The sequence below is a fragment of the Lithobates pipiens genome, unplaced genomic scaffold, assembly GCF_037356315.1.
Source record: "Lithobates pipiens isolate NorthernLeopardFrog02 unplaced genomic scaffold, aLitPip1_a1.2 Scaffold_1, whole genome shotgun sequence".
NCBI classification, from domain to species: Eukaryota; Metazoa; Chordata; class Amphibia; order Anura; family Ranidae; genus Lithobates; species Lithobates pipiens.
The window spans coordinates 145735627-145750847 of NW_027507685.1; the positions used below are offsets into that span (position 1 = coordinate 145735627).

Genomic DNA, 15221 nt, shown 5'->3' on the forward strand with positions numbered 1-15221 from the left:
TACAATCTAGTGAAAAAATATATACAGTATAAATTAATAAATAAATGAAATAAGAAATATGTTGAAATAATTATAAATTCATGCAATCCATAAAGTGCATTAAATATACAAAACAGTCACAGGCACCATAGATAATACACAAAGTGCTCAAAGAAAATGTTTCTCATAAAAGTGTAGTCATAAACGTGAGTCCAATGAGCAAAAATATATCTTCAAAGGAAATCCAGTACAGGTGCAGTAACAAGCTTCCTTCACCAACACCGTGCTGATAAATAGTAAGAATGCGCGCTTACCAAATCCCAAATCAAATAGGCATATATTATCAGGGATCTCAAAGGGTCATCACACCGGGACACCAACTCATCTTTCCACATGGTTGAGCCATTCATAAATGTAAAATAGAAACTCCCATAGCGTAAATCCGTAAATAAAATCTTTTATTCAATCGTAGAAAACATACAAGCATAAAAGGTCAAATCAGCGTTAAAATGCCGGCCGGCAAAGCGAACGCCCAAATGTCACGTGATAGCGTCAAGCACGTCGAGACCACCCTACGTCCGTTTCGTCATATATCACGTCGTCTGGGGCATGAACAATACAGTAGTACGGGACTACAGCCCCCAGTTCTTTGTTTGCTTCCTCTATTTATGTTCTGGATATTATTAAATAGCTTTTCTATTATAACCTCCTAAACATGTAATTTATTTAATTTCATAGTGAAATGGGAGCAGTGGTTGTTTTTTTTATATGGTTAACACCAATGTACAAAGGGCGGTCACCCCAAGCAGCCAATCACAAGACTTCTTTGAATGTCAGTAGAGAGGTAAATTAATCAGCTGAAATTAAATTGATTGTGAAAAGCTGTTTCATTTTGCATATCTTCATCGCTCTTTAGATTGGCTTAAAAATTAATCCCAGAAAATAATGATTTTTTTTTCTGCTATCCTAACACCAATGTAAAAAAGACGGTCATCCCAAGCAGCCAATCACATGTCTTCTTTCAGTGTGACTAGAGTGGTAAATTAATCAGCTGAAATTAAATTGATTGTGAAAAGCTGTTTCATTTTGCACATCTTCATTGCTCTTTAGATTGGCTAAAAAATTAAGCCCAGAAAATAATTAATTATTTTTTCTGTTATCGTAACACCAATGTACAAAGGGCGGTCACCCCAAGCAGCCAATCACACGTCTTCTTTCAGTGTCAGTAGAAAGGTAAATTAATCAGCAGAAATTAAATTGGTTGTTTAAAGCTGCTTCACTTTGCATATCTTCATCCCTCTTTGGATTGGCTTAAAAACGAATCCCAGAAAATAATGAATAATTTTTTTTGTTATCCTAACTTGTGCTTTTTTTAAATCAGGGTCCCAATTGATATCATGGGAATTATAATTTTTTCAATACCTGATTTAGAGTGAATATTTTATCAACCCTGTACATTATAAGCTTGACTCAACCTATACTAAGTGAAATCAAAACTATCTATATCGACTTACTAATGGTTTGTCCAAACTTGCTGGTTTAAAGTTGCATGCTTTAAATGGTCATTCTAAATACACCCTGTTATAGAATATGTCACATTTGGTGCAGATGTTTTCACTGTAAACATGTGGCCTTAATATACTTATAATATGCATGGTCAAAAAAAATATAAAACAGTAACAAAATATGGTCATTCATACATTACACACACACACACAAAAAAATATATTCACAAAAATAAACTTTCACAAAATAAATTTACCTCTTTTATTCTGAATATATGATAGGTACAGAGAAGTACAAATTACTTACAATTATTATACAGATAATGTCAGAAAAGATTTTACATTCAATATTTACATATATAAAGTGACTCAATTGTGGGTTATTTTTGCTTTTTTTTTTCTCATAGAACACTGTTTTGTGAAAATGCTATATATATATTTTAGAGGTATTATATATATATTTAAATTCTTTATTATATATAGATATGTATATATTTATATAATTATTAGATATTTATATACTCTTTTATACAAAAGGCCTTACTGCCTGCAAGCAGAAAATGTTCATTTGTGTTGGGTTTTGATACAATGTTGGCAGGAAGGTAGCAAAGGCCTCTTTTACCCAATTGAGGGCTGTTTTAAAAATGTAGAAATGTTATTTTGTTTTTAGCACATACAACATGTTAAGACAAAAAAAAGCCAATCCCATAAATTTTGATGTATCTTGCAGCTATTTAGAGATGTTGGTACTACATTCCTCGCCACCCATTACATTATATAATCCAAGTCATGCAGTTAGAAACCGATAGAGTTCCTGGCAAGAGCCTCAATAGATCAGTTTAAACTAAATTTAGAAAATAAACTTGGCTCATATGAGACCTAACAAGTCAATTTAATACTAGTATTTTGGTTACAATGAACCAAACAAGCCATTTTGTCTGCTGAACTACTTTATCAAAAAGCAGCATGCCAAAAATAGAGGTCCGAGGTCCCTTTTTTAATGCATGCTGTGTCAACATATAAAATGGCTGTCTTATTTTCTAGCAAAAGGTATACATTAATATTTGATTCTGTTCTAAGAAGGGGCTTTTTGTGCATGATTACATGACTGTTGGCCTTTTTTAAGTTGGGTATCTGTCTGTATGAATGTACTTTTTAACTTCAAACTCTCAAGATGTGTTTTTTGGTACTGTGTAGAAAAACTTGTGGAAGTTAGGTAGAAGTAAGTTTGAGCTACAAAAATAAAAACAGTTTCGTAAACCACCTCAGTCCAAGGATCAACCTATAAGGTGTCTCTGTTTTAATAAGCTGAGTTTTTTTGTAATGATGGCCAACTTCACAAGACCATGGTTGGGATGTGGTGCGCAAGAGAAGCTGGGTGTGGCACTGGCAGGGTTGGAGAATGAGCCTGCAGGACGTTGTTTGGTGGACGGTGCCTTGCACTCTTCTGATGAGCTCTCAGGCCAGCTAACTGTGAGTAGGCGCTTTGGCAGACTTGGCATTTGTAAGGGCGCTCCCCAGTGTGCAGTCGGACATGGTTGCGTAAGGTGGAAGACTGGCTGAAGCGGCGGTTGCAAAAACGGCATACAAAGGGTTTGTCCAGTGTGTGGATTCTCATGTGTGAGCGTAAGTTACTGCGCGAGTTGAAGCCACGGTGACAGATGACGCAGCGCATTCGACCAGCCAGGGTGGCTGCAGTGGGATCAATGCCACCAAAATCATCTAGGGAAGAAAAACAGATTTTCAGTTTTTTGGTCTTTACTAGGGTTAATTTGTTTTTATCACTTTGAGTATACAAAAAATATGAAACATACAAAATGATGCCAAAATTCCATATGAGATTGTTCCATGTCTACAGTTTAACTAGGCCAAAAAAAAAGGCATGTGCACCCAAACTAATATCATAAAATAAAAAGTAGAATGAAGTTAACATGGGCCATTAAACATAAAAGTCATGGTACCTCTTAGGTAACAAGGACATTGGGTTTGCTTTACTAATGAAGTAGGAAGGTCACTAAGCCATTTTAAATGCTCAGTAATTGGCCAGTAATTTGCAGGGAAATGTAAAAATAAATAGAACTTTCCCTGCACGTGGATGAATAAAGCCAGCACAGCTAAGTGAACATTCTACTCCTTTAACTGGAGCAGCTATTCAAATTCCAGCCATCATCCTTTTAGTGTAGGGTATAAACTCAACAAAAGTTTTAATTCATTAATATGGGAAATACATTTGTGTTTTTTCTAGATGGAGATCTATAGCACAGTAGTAAAATGCACATACTAAACAATTTGTGAGGTATTGTTGCTGCTATCCAGCAACTTACCATGCTTACTTTTCTTTTGTTCCTCTTCTATTCCAGGGACTCCAGGAATGCCAAGGAAGGTGCTTTGTGAGTTGCTATACCATACCAAAAGTTCTTGGTCTGGAGGGATTGTCTGTAAACAAAGCACATAGGAACATTCAGTTAAAATACTTTAAAATACCAAAACCCAAAATGTGAGATTTTTGACATTTTGAAAACAGGCCTGACCAACTAAAATTCAGTATTCTGGCGATTATTTTCATGTTGTCTAATTGTAAATATGTAGTTTTGCTTAGGTGACCGCTCTTTTGGCCTGTCTGAAGAAACAGGTGTCGCCTATGTTCACTCTAAAAGTGTAAAAAGTTTTTTTCGTCAATCTTTTTTTCCCCTACAATTCATATTATTGATTAGAAATAGTTGCCAGGGGAGAAGTATTTGCAGAGCAGGCAGTGCACAAGAGGTGGGGTATGGAAAATAAAAAAGGAATTGATTGCGAAGGTTGGGGCATATTCTCTCACTCTCTTTTAGCTGTCTTGGTACGTCACTAGAAAAAGGCAGTCTTATTAAATGTAACATTCTTTTTGCATCTTTTGGAGATACTTACACTGTGCATTTGCAAACTTTACAAAAAAACAGGATCTTGAACCATACAATACACCATATAACATCTAATTATTTCAGATTTAACCTTTCATCTGTATCTTTGGATAAGGAAATACAATTTGCTTAATTTTGAGCCACAATTCTTATTTTTGTACATCTCTTATATTTCCTGACCTTTGTTAGTATTATCAGACTACTTTGGGCTGGACCAAGGTTCCCACCTGTGGCAAGGAGCACACCCCAAAAAGTGATAAGAGCAATTCTGCTGAACTAGATAATTGGCAAGCAGTAATGAGTACTTGTGCACGCCAGATCTGCTTGTCGGCACCACATTGCAATTGGGACAAAAGTCGTATTGGGGCACAGCAGCTGTGGCAGTTAAGAAAAATACAGAGAGATCTTTACCCTGTGGTCGCCCTTGTTGAGCAATCTCCCGATTCAGAGCCAGACATACATAGACAAATACAACAGGAGATGGTATTTTTTCTTGTATCTGATGACGTAACTCTCCCTCGGCTCTATTTTTGTGATTAACGTCAAAGACTTCTAACGCACTCAAGGCTTGTTCTGTAATACTCTTACACCAAAGTTGTTTTCTTGCTTCTACACTTCACCTATAAAGCCATAGATTGCCAGTTCTCTACATCACATAGGTTGCGGTTTTCTATAATAATGTGTATACTATTCAGTGAATATGCAGCAGCTTAGAAATAATAGACCACTGCAATATGCAAAGTGCTCAAGATGCACTTGTAGTATGATGTAGATGAGCTCTGCAGATGAGTAGGAAGGCGTCTCAGTATCTTTCTATAGAATAACTCTCCCTCTTTCTGCTTTTTCCATCACCTTTGAAATTAGTGTGTGTACTGATTCTCCCTGCCTGTAAAGCCGGGTGTCTCCTTTGACTTCCAGTTGTCAGCTCCTTGGTTACCAAGGACACCTCTGAATGGGAGGGTTATTTAACATGCTTTTATTAAACAAACAAACCAAAAAAAAAAGGCAGTGAATAGCAAGTCTGTGATTCGGCTGCTTGTGTGTCTCATGTTGGTGGTGACCTTGAGCTAAACACAGCATGCCTCATAGTGGAAGTGCAGAAGCCATATTGTTCTGAAGCTGGGATGCCTCAATGATTGTGTGCCTGAGGTTAAGGCATCACTTAATCTTTCTGGCAAATATGACAGTGCCAAACCAACTTTGTAAATGTACTGATTGCCTGTCTTGATTTGTACGCTCTTACCCCAATTCCTAATTTATCTGCTGCCATGTGGGTCTTTCACAAACTTTCTACAGGTGTCTATACAAAAATGAAACATGGCCCATTGGCATCATTGGGTTCAAGAACACATTCAAGCATGAAGCATGATAACTTAAAAAAACATTGGCCCCTAAAATTGTTATTTATTTTGAATATGAGCATTGGAGGGTGGGACAAATGCCAGTTTTTTTCTTTCTCATGGATTTTCAAGAAGTGAGATTGATGAAACCGAAAAAGCTGAAATTGCTTTGTAGGGGCTTGTGCTCCACCCTCACTCCCCCTAAAGGCCGTAGCAGAGCTGCTACTCTCTGAGTTATTGGTGGATTTCTGTATACATTATGGAAAATCCAATGATGGCATATGACAGCAACATATGGCTTTGTAATAGGAACAGCAGTTTGGCAAGTCTGGAGATTTGAATGGCTATGTCTTGCCACTTTGTCTGTCCTAAAAGCAAGACCATAACTAGGTGTGATTATGGGCCCCTCTTCTTTCTAATCTCCATTCAAAGCAATTCCTCTGCCAGTTTTTTTTTATATCAATTATACAGCAGTTCCCAAACTATATCAATCAAATTATTCCTAACGTTTTAGCCAAATGCAATTGTTTACTGCATAAATCATTGGGCAACCAGCTCTGGGTCCCATAGCAGTAGTGCAGTTTGCTATAGCTATAGTTATGCCGTTGCCTGAGAGATATGAAAAAACAGAAGGGTTGATTTAGTAAAACTGGAGAGTGCAAAATCTGGCGCAGCTGTGCACGGTAGCCAATCAGATTTTAAAGCGGAGGTCCACCCTAAAATGGACCTTCCGCTCATTGGAATCCTCCCCCCCTCCGGCGCCACAATTGGCACCTTTCAGGGGGGAGGGGGGTGCAGGTACCTGTACAGTACAGGTATCTGCACCCACTTCCGGGATAGCTCTCTGCGGAAAGGGGCGTAGATATACGCCCCTTTCCGAAAGTCCCCCGCTGCCTGCTGGGAAACACACAGATCCCAGAGGCAGCGGGTCCATCCTTATTGCGCAGCACGACTCGCGCATGCGCAGTAGGGAACCGGGAAATGAAGCCGAAAGGCTCCACTTCCTGATTCCCATACCCAAGATGGCGGCGGCAGCACCTGAGAGACGATCGAGAGATCAGCTTCGGGTGCCAACATCGCGGGCGCGCTGGGCGGGTAAGTGTCCTTATTTTAAAAGTCAGCAGCTGCTGTATTTGTAGCTGCTGGCTTTTAAAAAAAAACGGCGGAACTCCCGGCGGACTCCCGCTTTAACTTAAGCTTGTTCAATTAAGCTTTGACAAAAAAACCTGGAAGCTGATTGGTTTCTATGCGGAGCTGCACCAGATTTTGCACACTCCAGTTTTAGTAAATCAATGCCAGCGTTCTCCATGCACACAGGGAGATGATTTACTAAAACTGGGGAGTGCAAAATCTGGTGCAGCTGTGTATGATAGCCAACCAGCTTCTAACTTTAGCTTGTTCAATTATGCTTAGACAAAAAAAATTTGAAGTTTATTGGTTTCTATGGAGAGCTGCACCAGATTTTGTACTCTCTAGTTTTAGTAAATCCACCCCATAGCTTTTTGGGTGTTAAGTAAAAAATCTGACATTTGTGGCAAAGGGAACATTACCGCTTTCAGCTATTTGCTATCTTGTTTGCATGCACATTGTCCAGGTTATAGCCATCTTGACAACTAGAGAACTGCAACTACCCTGTCAATCCCAGCCCTCACCCCAAAGAGGACAGATAACAAAAAAGTGTCATCTCTTGTCAAAAGCAAATCGCAAAATGGCAGGTTAGCGGGAAGTCTTTTATTAGCTAACTGATATTTACAGACACCGCTCCACTCAAGTCTCCTTTTAAAGCATATATGAAGAGGACATCTCCAAACATCACTTAGTTCGCTAGCTATTCACTGTACCTTGCTATTTGTTAGATGTCAAATTGATTTTTTTCCTCCTAGAAAAAAAGGTAACCTTTCTGAAGAGTGATGAGACGGCGGGGGGATGCTATTGTTGCCTCTGTAAAACTGCTCATACATTTGTCATTTAAGCACAGAGTGCCATTACCAGTCCTCAAGGCTGTGTGGCAGGTTCCAGTTAAAGGATTGCTCTGCTTTTCACGCAGCTGAGCCAATCTAAAGAACAGAGCTATACGCTATAACACCTGTGCTCAAGAAAAGAGGTCCTTGACTTGCAGCCAATGGGCAATTGTAAAGGGCTTCAATTTTAGGTGACTTCTGTTTTGTGAAAAAGAAAATGTACCGACACAAAACCAAACTCAAAGGATTTAATTTAAAGTGGCCAACCCTAATTAAATAAAATTGCTGTTAGCCTAGATCATGTTGATATCCTTACATAATGTAAATTTAAAATGATTTAAATAATGTTTTCAGGGATTTTTTTTTTATCAAATATGCCACATACTTTCGACAAACTGCAGTCCACTGATTTCTGTCTTTCTTTCTGTCAAATGACAATCTGCATCAAGTGCAAAATGCAGAAAAGCAAGGAATAGAATAGGTTCATAAGATCAACCAACATTTCTAATGGGTTATTTGATCATTAAATGTCGCCAAGGCTTAATCAGACTCCTTTCCCCTCCAGCAGCTTGAAAGTTGATAATACTAGCAAAGTCAGGAAAATTTTAAATGTGTTAAGTGGCCCCATAATGAAGCAACAAACAACTTGTTTCTGATGTCTACAAAGACAACACAAAGGACATCTGTGTCCAGGGTTTGCAAGTGGACATCAGTATTCTAGACATAGATTGCAACTATGGCTTTTAAGTTGAAAATGCAAGTTTACCTAGCTAATTTAATTGTATCGCTCATTAGTTAATCATGTTCTCAAAATAGATTTTCACTCATCACTGAGCTGTAGGATGTTACACAACCTTACCTCTATCGCCTTGTAGAAGATGCTATTTCCAATCTGTACCACCTCCAAGTTCTGTTCCTGCTCATTGCGGGCACACTTGATGTAAGTCATCCAGCTACGGTGGTCTTCTTGGCTGGCATCAATAAAATAACGCACTGTGCTGTCTTCATTGAACACCTGTGTCAATATAAGCATTTTTATTTGAAAGAAGTTGCAATAAGTGAATCTATCTATCTATCTATCTATCTATCTATCTATCTATCTATCTATATATATATATATATATATATATATATATATATATAATTATAATTAATGTATCCATCTTATATATGTCTATCTATCAAACTACCTTTATATCTATCCATTCACCTCATATCCATCTATTTTCTTTATAATATCTCATAGCAGTTTAATTCATTAATGTATTTGGTTTGATTTCATTTTTAATTGCTACTGATTAAAAGTATGTATCATCTGATTAGAGGAGAAATTAACACAAGCATTATAAACTTAGGTCTAAGGGCTATTAAAAAAAAAAAAAAAAAAGAAAAGGCTTTAATCTTCATACTTTACTCTCTAATGCTGTGTGTTATATTTGAATGAAATATGCAAATAGGTAGCAATTAAAGTAACCATTTTAACCCATTGTGCTTAGAGAAAGACTGTAGTGAATTAAAGTGCAATGCATATATGACCTCTCCTAACATAACTGAGTTCTAATTGAAGTCACTGAATGATGCTTTCATGTCAATTGTCAAAACAATGACATCGTACTGAAAAAAAAAATCCTTTTCAGTTTTTCACTTTCTTTTCTTTTCCCTTCCAAATGAATAGCTTTCTTAAATGAAAAGCACAAACTGTACCAACATATTGCAAATACCTAATAAAGAATATAGAATGTGCAGACCATTCACAACCTAATGTTTAAACATATTGTTAAAGAATTTGAAACAAATTCTTAAAGAGTTTCAAAAATCTATTTTTGCAATCCATATGAATGTTTTCCTTTATATGGTCTACACTCAGGATTCAGTTATTTTCCAGACATATTAAATCATTGATTGAATGATGGAATGAAATAAATAGGAAGGGCAATTTGGTATAACAGGTATGTGGACAGGGCATCTTAAAGTTAGAGGAAGCTTATGTTACCACAAACAGTTCCAACTTATACAGGCTTGCAGAAGACATCAAATCATATAATATAGCCTGCCTTCCTGACAAATTTGATATTATAGAACAGTGCAGCAAAATGAATTATTCATTTTATAAAAATGATAATTAGCATTCATAGTGATGGCTCTGCTTCACATGCATTACATGAGTCATAAAGATGGCATGCTCTTTTATTTCTCCACACCTTTACATGAAAGGGTAAGTGCAAAAATTTGATATTCAACAACTTTTTATTTTGAATGGCCTGTAAGGCTGGGCAGATGCACAGCAGATCTTATTAACTATCTTTACTATCTCCTGATCAGGAGGGAAATAGTTCCTCTTAGAATGCAATCAGTTTACACAAAGGCTTTAACTGGCCCCTTGAAGCCCTCAATCATGGGAGCCTCTCAAACATCAAAACAGTGGTTAGACATTAAGACTTCCAAGGGGTCCCTTTAACCCAGCCACCCTGACATCATCCCAAATGGATCAGTAATGTAAAATGTCCATAGTGTGGTGTCAATTAATGTCATTAATCTTGAAGCCCACTGTATTCATGGCTAGGGTATCCAGTTAATCTCATTCAATTAGAACCTCCCCTGGGGAGGGGGGCATCTCTGGCTTATCTGTGCCCTGAAGGAAGATAGATAAAGATGGAGATATGCACCTGGTTGTGCAAACCAGTGTATCTAACCTGTTAAAGGTGTATAGGATACAGCAATCTAGAATGCAAGTAATCTCTACAGACATAGAAGAACCACATGTACCAGCCTGGTATATGTATTCCTGTGGTCATTGTATACAATGATTTCACCTTAGATAAAAAAATTGCCATTGAGTTGTTAAGGAACCACAAGTCCCAGCTTGTACTGGCCAATGTTTTGTTTGGTAGGAGATGATTGGTCTAGTGAGTCTGCATTTAGTATCATGTAGTATGCACTTTTGGCTTCCAAAAATTTAGAAAACACAATTCCTCCACATATTGCCAGTGTTTTTTTTAACAGGGCATGTTGAGAATTGTAGTTCTTCAAAAGTAGAAGATCACAAAGAACAATATTTTAAAACTCAGCCCCTAAGGATTTATTCTTGTCATGCAAATGCTAAGGAAATGCAAGCCTACGCCTACGATCTGGCTGCAAAGGCATGCTGAGACTTATGGTTCTTAAAGTGCTGGATGGCTTCAATCGTCTAGATATAGAAAAAAATCTCTTCCAGCACACAACTGTGTCCTTCAGCTGTGAAGGAACCACAGTTCTCTGCACACCTGTGGCCAGAAAAAAACATGCTGGGACTCATGGTTCCTCTGTGTCTGTAGGGTGCTTGTCGTGACATACACCTTAATCATGACAGCAGTCAGCTACTACGGTGTCCTCACCTCCCACATCAGATTGTTGTTCTTGCACAGGTCCACATGCTCCGGAGAGATGACTCTGCCAGTGAACGGTCCCATCTCAGTCCCAGCCTTAATCCAGGTCTTGGAGAAGATGCCAAGCCCCTCACCAGGGATGGAGCTCTGGGCAATGATTACTTCTGAAGGCAGGACCAGGCTGGAAAGCTTCTGCACCTCTGCAGGAAACAAGGACATAGAAATGGTCCATAAGCACTGGTACAACAGGTACTTAATATACGGGTGCATCAGAACGTCTAGACTTGGGATAGGCAATAGGACTATTAGTAAACTCGGAACTTTTATATATAAATTACATTAAGACTGAGACTATGAATAAACATCGGAGATAAAAGGAACAAACTCAGAATTTGGAACAAGGTGTTCTCTCATTATTCTTCTAGCTCATACCATGACATGAACATTATATATATATATATATATATATATATATATATATATATATATATATATATATATATAGATTACATTACTGAGATTAGCAATAAACATCGGGGTGAGAAATGCAACAAACTCTCAAGTGAAGATTTTGGATCAAGGTGTTCTCTCATTATGCTAGCAACCAGGTCTTCATTTACCATGAAGAAGGTCGGGCAATATATGTGAAGATTTTGGAACAGAGCTTCTGGCACCGGTGTCTTGATCTACCATAAAGAAAAGAACTTCCATGAAGAAGACCAGGGAACATTCGATTTTAGAACAAGGTGTTCTTTCATTATTCAAAACTCTTGTCTTGATCTCCCTACATCTGACAAGTCGGGAGGGGGGTAATGCATTTAAATTGTACCAAGCCCCTGAAATCACCCACTTCTGCCAAAGTGTCAGAGAACCCCAAACTTTTCCTCCCTGTAAAGCGCAATGCCAAAAGGCGTTCTGTGAATAAATCACTCAATATTCACACAAGTGTCGCCCAAGATTCGCATTAGAAAATGTGTGATCGATTATAAATCGACCCCCAAATGTTTTAACCAATTAATTTATTAATATTAAAGTAACCAATTCATATTGCAGGTGGCAAACGTTTTACAAGCTTTGGTACCACTGGGTAAAACACAAAGCTGATTTACAATAAAAGGGGGCTTTTAACGAATATGCCAATTTAAATGCAATTTTAATACATTCGGCTCTGCTTTTAATAAGTGGCTTAGGAGCTAAGTTAATATGTACGAATATCTATATACATATATATTTAATTGCAACCGTTACAGGTAATTACAACATATAATAAATATTGACTAGTTTGTGCAAAAGTTATAGCGTCTACAAACTATGGAATATATATATATTAATGAGAAAAAAAGGGGACTAATATTTGGGTGTGGTACAATATTAAATCAATTGGGCTTTAGGACCATTGGTTAATATATATATATATATATATATATATATATATATATATATATATATATATATATATATATATATATATATATATATATATATATATATAAATTAACCAATGGTCCTAAAGCCCAATTGATTTAATATTGTACCACACCCAAATATTAGTCCCCTTTTTTCTCATATATATATATAGATGTAGTTGATTGCAACATAGAATATATATGTGAACATATACAGTTGATCGCAACCTTGCTAAGAAGTCCTTGTAAAGTGCGCACAGACTACAGGCAGCAGAATCCCTCCCAACTGCGAACTCATCGAATTGTGCGCAATTGTGAAGAGTTCTGAGAAAGTGACTTTTTTAAAGGGGGACTTTTTTTCCCCCCTTTCTTAACACTGTACCTGCGATAGAAAAAAAGGGATTGGTGGTATTTTGTTCTCTAGACAGAGGTTAAATAGTGTCCCCCATCTATCCGTCCAGCAATTTGTCACACTGTTAAAGTGATAGGCATTCATTTAAACTCAACTAGAAAGAAATGGCTAATTCTAAATTCATTAGCCTGTATGAATGGTGTAGCTATACATTGATGCATCATGTAGTGAGGGGCAGCTATAAAGGCTGGAGGAATTTCTGGAACAAAATGGGGGGATTAGCTGCTTGACATAATCTGAATGGAAATGGAATTAGCGTTCATGGCAAATTAGGAAAGAAACATAGCTGATAAAGGGGGTGATAATGCCTTTTCCACGGATGCCAACAGAAGGGAGGTATATTGTGCCAAGATTGATGAATGAGGACTAAAAACTTGCGACATAATAAAAGAAAAGTCTCTTTTTTTAAAGGGTCTCTCTTTTTTTTTGTTGAAAAAAGTTGGTTTAAGTGAGAACTTTTCTCAGGTCAACCCCAAGTTAACTAAATGAATTTAAGGCTTTTTTTAGGAGGCCAAGTCTGGCTTTATTACACGCCTGAGGAGGAGGGGGGTGGAATTGAGGAAAGTCAGAATGGATTTGTGGTGAAGAAGAGAAAACGTGAAGACACAAGAGAATGGGATTTCAGGGCAGATTGGTAAAGCCGACACTTTGAAGGGTGAAGAAAACAGCTGAAGTTTGTGTCGGGTGATGCCCAGACAGAGGGGCTGTGAGAAAGTTGGGGAGGAATTCGGAGATAGATCCTAAAGGGGGAACTTTGTTACAATGCATATAATTATTTATTGCACAAAAAAATGGTAAGGATTCGTCAAGGATTAACTTGGGATTTTAGAGAAGCAAAGACAGACATTAAAGAAAAAAATAATTGCAAAAAAAGCCATAGAAAGAGAAAAGATAAAGTGTAAAAAAATAGAAAAGGAAGGTTAAATGGTTGAGGGGTGCAGGACTAAAAGTCGCAGCTAGATGGATACAGGTGGGTAGGTTGGGTAGGTTGATGGTTGGTTGATGGGGGGTTAGGTGAAGGAAGTTGGTGTACTCACCTCCAGAGAAGGACTGTGCCAGGACCTCAGCTGTGAAGGCAGTTTTTGGACTGCTGTGGTTATTCTTCTCTTCAAAAAGTTGCTCCCCCAGGACGTTCCTCCAGCGCCCATAGAGGAAGCTGTGCAGGATATCAGAGGTGATCATCTCAGCCAAGGACAAGGCTGGCTTGTTCAACCCACCCTTCAGCACCAGGGCTTCCGCTGGGAGCACCGAGCCCATCATGGATCTGCTGGCACTGGGCGACAACTTAGAAGCCACAAGAGGACTGCTTGCCTGAGCTTTCTGGTGGGTATGTGCTGTGTGGAGCCCAATAGGCACACTCTACCTCTTCCAAAAGAGAAGACTTGCCAGAATTCTTCCAGCCAAACCCCTTCCCTCTTTATAAGGGCCCGAATGACCCTCCTAATTGGTTATTAATGACCTCCCTGACGTTGTAAGATAGACTTGTTCTAAAGGAGGAAAAAAAAAAAAAGAAGAGAGAGAGAGCCAAACCTTCAGAGAGCCCCCTCCCTCTGGGAGACAGCAAGATAAAGAGCAAAGAGAAGGAGAGGGGTGGGAGGAGATGGTGGGGGAGACAGGCTCACTTCCCACCATCAACCCACCAGTGGAAGAGAAGGAGCTGCCTGTGTCACCTGCTCCACAATACCTATAGGACTATGCCCAAAGCTGCATGACAACCCCTCACAACCCAAGAGGGGGTTCTAATGCTGGGACTGGGTGGGTGACACATCCCAGAACGAAAAGCTGCTGCAGACTGGACTGTCAAAATGTATACTTCAAATATGAGCATTCTAAGTCTGAATAAATGCTCAAGTGTCGCAATAATAAGACCTTTAAGATTATAACTGAGTGTATTCATTATGACTTGAGGTGTCTATTTACATATATATCTAAGTATCCATATCTATATAGCTCTATATAGATATAAATCTGTAATATATATATATATATATATATGTATATATATATATATATATATATATATATATATATATATATATATATATATATATATATATATACACACAAATCAATCATCGTACATCACATTTTTTTTACTATCCTTTTGATAATTTTCTCTATAGTTGTTCCTTTCTGGTTATTTGTATTGTGTCATTTTTTACAGCCGTATTACTACTTTTTGTGTTACATTTATTATGGCTACTTTTTATCTATTTGTATTGTGTTATTTGTTGTAATTGTTACTTTCCGTTTGTTTTTTTATTGTGTCATTTTTATGGTTGTTACTCTACTTTTATTTTCGTTACATGCTGCTACACCCAAGCTCTTCCATTTTTTTTCGTACTCCAACAAA

General features: G+C 37.8%; 1 protein-coding gene across 2 annotated transcripts; it reads right to left on the reverse strand.

Annotated features, from left to right (window-relative positions):
* Positions 1-1783: 1783 nt before the first annotated feature.
* PRDM12 (PR/SET domain 12) lies at positions 1784-14306 on the reverse strand. 2 transcript variants are annotated; one of them, XM_077478124.1, is made up of 5 exons: positions 13906-14306; positions 11060-11250; positions 8545-8700; positions 3809-3920; positions 1784-3206 (listed from the first exon to the last, which is right to left on the reverse strand). In XM_077478124.1, the coding sequence occupies exons 1-5, from the start codon at positions 14126-14128 to the stop codon at positions 2821-2823; spliced, it is 1068 nt and encodes a 355-aa protein (XP_077334250.1). In that variant the 5' UTR covers positions 14129-14306; the 3' UTR covers positions 1784-2820. The 2 variants fall into 2 exon arrangements, with proteins under 2 accessions (XP_077334250.1, XP_077334257.1); XM_077478131.1 differs by having other exon boundaries at positions 1785-3206; positions 3818-3920; positions 13906-14304.
* Between the last annotated feature and the right edge of the window lie 915 nt (positions 14307-15221).

Excerpts from the sequence above, each read along its gene's own strand:
- PRDM12 (XM_077478124.1), bottom strand. The coding sequence starts at position 14,128 with ATGATGGGCTCGGTGCTCCCAGCGGAAGCCCTGGTGCTGAAGGGTGGG. Across the intron at positions 11,251-13,905 it reads GGCACAGTCCTTCTCTGGAG|AGGTGCAGAAGCTTTCCAGC; the intron begins GTGAGTACACCA and ends TGTTTCCTGCAG. Across the intron at positions 3,921-8,544 it reads TCTTCTACAAGGCGATAGAG|ACAATCCCTCCAGACCAAGA; the intron begins GTAAGGTTGTGT and ends CTTTGTTTACAG.